This window comes from Trypanosoma cruzi, genomic scaffold (genome assembly GCF_000209065.1).
Source record: "Trypanosoma cruzi strain CL Brener 1047053517163 genomic scaffold, whole genome shotgun sequence".
NCBI lineage: Eukaryota > Euglenozoa > Kinetoplastea > Trypanosomatida > Trypanosomatidae > Trypanosoma > Trypanosoma cruzi.
In genome coordinates, this window is record NW_001849555.1 from 106,619 (window position 1) to 115,061 (window position 8,443).

General features: G+C 50.1%; 2 protein-coding genes across 2 annotated transcripts, besides 11 other annotated features; both read left to right on the forward strand.

Annotated features, from left to right (window-relative positions):
* Nucleotides 1–8,443: part of a sequence feature (heterozygous, non-Esmeraldo-like haplotype) that runs on past the window's edge.
* Nucleotides 59–124: a sequence feature (T-rich).
* Nucleotides 153–179: a microsatellite.
* Nucleotides 301–311: a microsatellite.
* Nucleotides 312–352: a microsatellite.
* Nucleotides 447–487: a microsatellite.
* Tc00.1047053507087.70 (hypothetical protein, conserved) lies at nucleotides 663–4,124 on the forward strand (the record flags this gene model as incomplete). The annotated part of the gene is made up of 1 exon (XM_807940.1): nucleotides 663–4,124. One exon carries the CDS (start codon nucleotides 663–665, stop codon nucleotides 4,122–4,124), a length of 3,462 nt encoding a protein of 1,153 aa, XP_813033.1.
* On the forward strand, nucleotides 4,688–7,894 carry Tc00.1047053507087.80 (5'-3' exonuclease XRNB, putative; the record flags this gene model as incomplete). The annotated part of the gene is made up of 1 exon (XM_807941.1): nucleotides 4,688–7,894. The coding sequence occupies one exon, from the start codon at nucleotides 4,688–4,690 to the stop codon at nucleotides 7,892–7,894; it is 3,207 nt and encodes a 1,068-aa protein (XP_813034.1).
* Nucleotides 4,734–4,771: a microsatellite.
* Nucleotides 4,816–4,845: a microsatellite.
* Nucleotides 8,022–8,054: a microsatellite.
* Nucleotides 8,143–8,166: a microsatellite.
* Nucleotides 8,348–8,437: a sequence feature (T-rich).

Below are 8,443 nucleotides of genomic sequence, written 5' to 3' on the forward strand. Positions count from 1 at the left end.
GAGAGAGGAGGGGGGCGGCAGCGTGGATGTTATTTCTATTTATGTATGTAAAATGTACTTTCATTCTTTCTCCTTTTTTTTTTTTTTTTTACGCAATCGCTTTTTTTTTTTTTGTTCGTTTTTTGACTTTTGTCAATCCGCGGTGTATGTGTGGGGGGGGGGGGGGGGGGGAGAGGAGGAAAGATCATTTGGGCAGGCAACACAGTATGAATGTCGGTACGTTTTTCAGCGGAAGAGCGGGTTAACGACACCAACTGGACGGGTGTGTGCATTCATGTATATATATATATTGATGCGAGGCACACACACGCAGAGAGAGAGAGAGAGAGAGAGAGAGAGAGAGAGAGAGAGACATGCACACACAAACACAAACACAGACATGGAGTGAGGCCCGATAAGGGAAGAAAAAAACAACAACAACCAAGCATAAAAGCCATTTATGGGTGTATACACATATATATATCTATATATTTATATATCTATTTATTTACCTTTACTGTCATTGCTCTTATTGCGTGCCAATGTTGTTGTTGTGTGTTTTTTTTCTTGCGCTTTTAAATAAATAAATAACATTTTGTTTCTGTGTTTCTGTTTTTTTTTTTTTTGCATGTGTTTGTTTCTCTTGTTTTGGGTTGGTGAGGTGGGAAAACGCCTGCGACGGCATGGCAGTGATCCCAAAGGCTGGCCAAGTGTTTCATGGCGAGGATGGCACCTTCTCGATCGTTCTCCCGGATACATGCGATCCGAATAATGAACCGACGCAGGAGGAACTGCTGGACTACGCGAATTGGCTGGGGATTGACGCGGAGAAGGAGCCACATCTGCTGTGGATTGCGCGTCAGGGCCTGCGGACGCCACTACCAGCAGAGTGGAAGGCATGTCGCACAGGCGAGGGCGACGTGTATTACTTTAACTTTTTGACCGGTGAAAACAGCTGGGAACACCCCATGGATGACGTGTTCAAGCGTAAAGTCGAGGAGGAGCGTGCAAAGCTGGTGGACGGTGAGGGCGGTAGCAGCAAGACGAGAAAAAAGAGCAAGTCATCATCCACTGCGGGAGGAAAAGGTGATAGGGGGGTGGAGAAACGACGTCTCGAGAAGGGTGCGGCAGGTTATGTGGCGTCGCCCGAGAGGTCTGGGAAAGGGGGAAAGCTGAGTGCTGTTATGTCACCAACATCATCGACGTCCACATCGCCCATGACGAAAGGGCTGCCGGCAACTGCCCTGCGATTTGGTCGATTGGGTGCCCTAGGAACTCCGGAGGCAACGCAGCGTCTTACCCCGGACGTGAGCGGATTGTTGAAGCCATCGAATTCTGGCGACCGCTCGTTTACGCGGTTTGGTTTTGGTGGTGCCAACGCGAGTACGAGTAGTCTGGGCTTGGCTGCCGGTGGGATCAGCGGCGGTATCGGCTCGGGGAAGTTGTCGCTGACGAAACCGCCCGATGGGGTGAAGGAGATGGAGGCACAAATCCGTCGGCGCATCGATGAAGAGATGGACACCCGACTACGAGCCATGCGGACACGCCATGAGAAGCGGATTATGGAAGAGCGTACGGCGATGGAGAAGGAGCTGCAGAAAGTGAAGGAAGACGGCGAGTGTGCGGTGGCGGCTGCGCAGCAGCGGCATGCGGAGGGGGTGAAACAACGTGCGCAGGCGGAGTTGGAGTCTTTGCGACGGGCGCTGGAGAAGGAACACAAGGAGACGAAGGGACGTGTGGAGTCGCTGCGGCAAACGTTGCAGCGGGAGCGGGTATCGATGGAAAGTACCCTCCAGGAACGTCTGGAGGAGGTGAGGAAGAAGTTACAGCTGAGTCACAGCGAGGGATTAATTAGGCAACGTGAGGCGTCGGCGGCGAGGCTGAATAAAGAGAAAGCACGACTACTAGAGGACCTTGCGCGGCGGTTAGATGCGGAGGCAAATGAGTTGGAGAAAAAAACACAAACAACTGTGGAGAATTTCAAGAAGACTCTCGAGGCCGAGCGGGCTAAATTGAAGGAGGAACTTAACGAAAAGGGGATGGAACATGGCGACCGCAGTGCGTCCAGCGCGGTAGCGGAGGCCGAGGCGCAGCGGGCGTACGAAGCGGCAGTGCAGAAGGCAACAAGTGATGCTGCAAGCGCCATGGAAGCGTTGCGTCGTGAGTATCGCCTCAAGGAGGAGAAGCTGCGGGCTGCAAAGGAGGAGGAAAATTGTCAGGAGAAGGAGTCGTCCACGGCGATGACATCTTTTGGGGACGCCAACAAAAATGATGGCCTGAAGCGTAGGGAGGCGGAGGCGGAGGCGGAACGGCTGGAGCGAGCGCTGAAGCAGAAGATCGCACAGTACGAGGCGGAGACGCAGCGGCTGGTGGCGACGAGGCAGGCGGCGATGATGAAAAACATCGGGCCATTAAGAGACAATGCAGAAAGTGGAGACCAGGGCTGCAGCAACAAAACCAGTAGCAAAAATGCCAAAGTGGGTCATTTCGCGACGGCAGCTGTGCAGGAGCAGCGACGGTTTGAGGTTGCGTCTCGGCGTCTAGAGACAAAACACGCGCAGTCAATGGATCGCATACGCCGTGAGCATGAAATGATCCTGCGTGAGAAGAACCTTTTCAATCCACGACAATCCTCTGGCTACGTGGAGAAGATACAGGAGGAACACAAGTCGTGGTTGAAGGCACATCCACCGATAGCGCTGACGATGCCCCAGCTGGAGCCCGTGCCGGCAGTACCCGGTTTAATGGACGTGTCCCCCGTCCCAATGCCAGGCCAGGAGGAGCAACAGAAGTCTGTCGACATTGCGGTCACCGGCGCGAAGAAAAAGAGGGCGGTGGAGGATAGTAAGAAATTGGCGGAAATGGAGGCGGCGCTGTCAAGAGAGATGAAAGAGGCGGTGGCTGCGTATCATGAGAAGCGGCTGAGGGAGATTGAAGCCCAACTTACACAGTATCGAGTGGCACAGGCGGAAGAGTACCAGCGACGAAGTTATCAAATGGCTGCTGACATTGCAGAGGCGGTATCCCCACAGTCATCGCAGCTTCGAGGAAAGGCGGAGGATCCGGTGCCGAGGTTGAATGAAGTGAGTCTTGAGGAGGCAAAAGTGCGTGAGGAAGAAATAAGACGGCATCTTCAAGGACGTATTGATGCATTGGAGGAATTGAAATGGCATGCACGGGATGAGCTGCGACAGAGACAAGAAGAGGCTCAAAGAAAAACTTTGACTTTGACTCCTGCAACCACTGCACTGCAACGTCCTCCTCCTGTGCCAACGGACACGTTTTTTCCAGGGTGTCAGGAGCAAAAAATTTCCCCGCGTCCTTGTCAGCAACAGCAGCAGCCACACGGTCTCCTTACGCCTGTCTTGAATCGCACCTTATCGACCATAGCTCCCGCCAACAGTCTGTGGAGCAGCACACGACCGAGTCCGACTAAACCGTATCATTGGTTGAGTGCTGATAATGCGGCGTCTTCTCTCTTCTGGCAGGAGAACCACGCACCGTCAGCAGGAGCGGGAAACGTTGAAAAGGTTTTGCCATCATCACTGTCGCAACGCGATGTTGTATTGGAAGATCGTCTACATCGTGCAAGTTTATTACTGAAGAAAAAGAAGGAAGAGTTACGTGCCCAGCAGGCGCGCATGGAGCGGGCCCGTGATGCATGGCGGCGGGACATGGAAGAGTGCCGCAGGAAACGTGACCGCAAGCATGCTTTAATGTTGCGAGAACTCAAGGAGGTGCTTGAAGAGAAGGCAGTACAACTTAACCATGAGGTGATGGAGCTAAAGCGAGCCACTCAGTGGCTGCGTAAACGCACAGTGCGCTATAAACAAACACTGAATATTCAAACTTCTAATCTTGCTTCTGCAGAAGAAACGAGCACGGCAGATCACACTGCTGCCAATGGCTCCGGACGAATCATTTCTCTGCTGAAGGACATTCTCGCGAATACAGAGCTGCTGGGGTCATATGTGGCATCAACGAAAAAAACGGATGCCAAGACGTTGCGTCATGGGCGGTGCCGTTCACCTGCATCCCCTCCAAATTCTCGCACCTACCCCCACCCCAGTCGTCATGGGGACGCATTGTCATCATGGAAAAATGCCGGACCATCTGGCGTCACACGGTGGCTTATGGAGCAGTGACTGCCCACATATGAACTGCGAGGGGGAGATATGCCTTCTGAGATGATTGCTGAATTAAAAGAAGGGTGAAAAATGACAGGAAAAAAGAAGGTGAGCGAGTGGGGGAGAGAGAGAGTTTTTGAGAGAAAAAAACTATATGAAACTTCATGTATATTTTGCCTATAATGCACGTGTATGCTTATGAATGCCTGTCGCTCTGTAAAGATGAATGCCATTGGGTGAGGAGAATTAGAGAAGGAGCGAAAGAGGATTTTTTTCCTGCTTTTTATTGTTTTAATTGCCATGTCTATTCTTGCTTTCATCCAGCCTGAACGTTTTTTTTTTTTTTCTCTTTTACCTCCTTGTAAAACCATGACCTTTTCCTCTATCTTCTATTTTTCTCTTTTTGTTCTCTCGGTGTTGGGCGGTGGGCGAAGGAAGAAGTGAGGGAGGGATGCAGCAACGAGAAGAGGAAATAAGGAGAAATGGGGCCTCGAAATTGTGGTGTGACTGTAATTCAAGAGGGAGGAGAATTGTTGTGTGACTCGGCAGCGTGGTGAATCCCCTTTTGTACCTGCGGATCAATGCTCATTTTATTCACACGAAAGAGAAACAAGCACGACGTATGTATTTTTTTTTTTCTTTTCTTCTTTTTTTTTTTTTCTTTTACTCCATGTGTGCGTCTATGTATGTTTATAAACAACGGAACGGAGAAGGAAGGAAGGAAGGAAGGAACGAAGGAGAGGGTGCCGGAACAGTTGTCGTGGCATTGCCATTACTGTATATATATATACATTTTTGGTTGCATACAGTTTTTGGTTTGGGAGGGTGGCTACAGCTCAGCTGTCATTATGGGCGTTCCAAAGTTTGCGTCATGGCTAACGAAGAAGTATCCTGAAATGGTATCGGACGTCATTCCCGCTGATGTGCATGGACTCTATATTGATCTCAACGGCCTGATTCATCCTTGTTGTCACAGTGAGCGTGACCCTTCCGTTGCAGCACGGCCGGAGGAGGAAAAACTGCAGTGCATTTGCTTCAAGGTGGAGGTTCTTTTGGCGACAGTGCGACCCCATGATATTTTGTACATTGCGACGGATGGTGTTGCGCCAAGGGCCAAGATGAATCAGCAGCGCGCTCGGCGTTACATGAGCCGAGCAAAGATCGTGAGCTCTGGCACAGAGGTTGTGGAGGAGGTTGTGAGGGAATTTACCCCAAATGAGATGGCAGAGGTCGATGACGATCTGGATGACATTCGTCAGTTATTGATGCAGGATGCCTTATACGGTGGGGTCAATTTTCAGGACGACACATCAGAGACGTTGAATGGCGTTGCGAATATCGCAGATTCACTCACTCCTGTCACGCCTTGCCATGATAAAAGCAACAACCATGAGGCCCACGCTGAAGCCTGGGCTGCTTTTGACGGCCTCACGGATGGCACGCTGGAAGTTACAGAGTTTGATAGCAATTGCATCAGCCCGGGAACGGCATTTATGGTGAAGGTCACGAATGCGATCCTTACGATGGTGCAGGATAAACTGGCCAACGGGGACCCGCTTTGGGCGGGACTTCGTGTGGTATTCTCCGGGGCCAACACCCCAGGCGAGGGAGAGCACAAGATCGTTGATTTTCTTCGCACCCAGTCGTCATACCCCGGCTTTAACGGAAAGGGGGCGCACGTCATTGCAGGACTAGACGCAGATCTGATCTTTTTGTCGCTCTCGCTGCATATCCCACACATACTTCTTCTTCGAGACAGGGATAGGAATCCGTATGCGGTGAGGATGCATGACCGGCACCGAGAGAAGATACAGGTTCAACCTCATAAGTTACACACGGAGAGTGAAAAGAATACCCCCGATCTTGCACGGGAATTGGAGGAGAGGACGGAAGGCGACGAGATTCACGTCGACGCCGATAACGAAAACAGTAAAAACTCCTCCAGTGAAGGGTCAGGAGAAGGGAAACCGCCGGGTGTGCTAGAGGCAAACACCAATTATGAGTATTATGACATTGATACGCTAGGCTCATGTATTGTGTCGGAACTTCATGGCTTGTGTCAGCTTAAAAACTTTACTCCCAACAACAAGAAAGCTTTTAGTCCGGAACTTCTGGTGTCATCGAATGGATACCACTTTTATCGCCATGCGGGGTGCGCCGATGGCTCGTTACGAAGCGTTTCAAAAGGGGATGATAAGAGCCATCATGACAAGGAAAGCTGGCGCAAGTTTCTTCCATGTGCTTCACAAGCGAACAGTAAAGTTATAGATGATTTTATTGTGATGGGAATGCTGATGGGCAATGACTTTCTTCCACGTCTCCCTGGTGCGTTTTGCGGTGAGAGTGTCATGGATAACCTGCTGGAGTTGTATGTTTCCAATGTATTGCCGTATGGATTTCTTACAAGTGGGTATCATGAGATTTATCTGCCACAGTTACAGCGTCTTCTGCGGTCATATGCGAAGATTGAAACTGTAAAATTTCGTCGGTTTGCGCTAAGCAACAAAAAAATGACTCCCAAAGAGGCAGCAGAGCCGCTTTACTCGCCGTTGGACGAGCAATGGCGACAAACGTACTTGACATCAACGGGACTTACCGGCAACCTTGAAGAGGCGTGTAAGAAGTATGTGGAGGGGCTGCGCTTTGTGTGGCGTTACTATAGCGGGAACGCGTCAACTTGCAGTTGGTCGTGGCACTACCCATTTCATCATGCTCCATTCGCACTGGACATTGCTGACTACTTGCAGCGATGCGACCTTACGAACTTACCGCCCCCACCATTGGAGACAACGCCTCCTGACATGTTTTTGCAACTTCTTTGTATTCTCCCACCGACGAGTCACGCGTTGTTGCCAGCTGTTCTTGGCGACGTTATGTTGAATCCACCAGAGGAACTACGGGAGACATTTCCCAGCATGTGGCGTGTGGACTACACCGCCGCCTACGGGAAGGATTATCTTGCAGAGGTTCTTTTGCCATTTGCCAACGTGTCAGCACTTCGTGAAGTTGTTGAGTCATCACGGCCATATTTCACGAAGGAAGAGCAAGAACGTGGGCGGCAGATCAATTACCACCTTGTGTTGGGTTCACGGACGTCTGGGTTTGAAATTAACGGCAACATCTGTGAGCTCAACGCAAACGATGCTGCCATATGGGATCTTCAGCGAGAGGGGCTGAGGTACATGCAGCTGTGGGACAGCCCGCCAGAGCGTGGTCGGCCCAAGACATACTCTTGCACGGCTTTGGTCCCTTGGGTCACGTGCGATGCGAGGGGACGAGTACACAAACGGGAGCGTTTATCTCGCAGCGAACGGCGCAAACATAGGGACGATGTGCTATCCGATGCTTCTGTGACACTGATCAACAAGGGCCCTTCATTTGCCGCGTACCTCTTTGGTTTTACGGCATCTTTCTTGTTGATGGCCATGACGCTTTTCCCCTGGCTATCGCTTTCTATTTTGCAGGTGCTGGCCGTGAATCTTACCGCTGTGGCGTTTAGTTTTTTTATAGGTATTGCCGTGCATGACCCCATTGTTGGGAGCGGCGTTCAGCGCAATAATATTCGCTTTACATTTGTTGATTGGCTCTGCGCCGGTTGCCTTTCGTTGAATTTTTCCTGCAATGACAAATGTTTTTGCTGCCGTTTGCCTTTTGATTCAAAGCGGTGCTTAGCCGTTTTCAGTGGAACACAGTCAGTGACGCCTCCCTTGTACGATCCCAATCACGCAGCGTACATGGAGACTGCCTGCCTTGAAATACCAGGGCGCAAACCGACGGATGCATCTTGATGAAGATCTCTCTTTTTCTTCTTTATTTTTTTTTGCAGGATGTGTGGGAAGGCGGCACGTTAAACAAAAGGGGGGGAGGGATGAATGGGGATAAGGCAAGAGGTTGAATGTGAGCTTATGGAGAGATTGTGTGTATGTATGTGTGTGTGTGTGTGTGTGTACCGCAATTGGGCAATGAACGCCAAATGGAAAAAAAACGAAAGTGAAGAGGAAAGAAAAGACTATGATGTGTTTTACATGTGTTTAAAAACAACAACAACAACAACAACAACTAAACCGCGTTACTGTGGGAAGAATTTACATGTGCGAGACGCAAGAAAGTTGGCGAGGGGAGGGTCGATATGAGGGGTTTATCTCTTCTTTATGTTCGTTCCACGTATAAACAGACACGTTTGTTCATGTGCCGATACATTCATATGCATGTGCGGTTTCGCATGTTTACATGACGCGCACTTTTATTGTTTCTTCTTCTTTTTGTGTGCACTTCTCTTGTTTTTTTGTTTTTGTTTCTCCTCCATCCTTTTTTTTTTTTTCCTTTTTATTCATGTG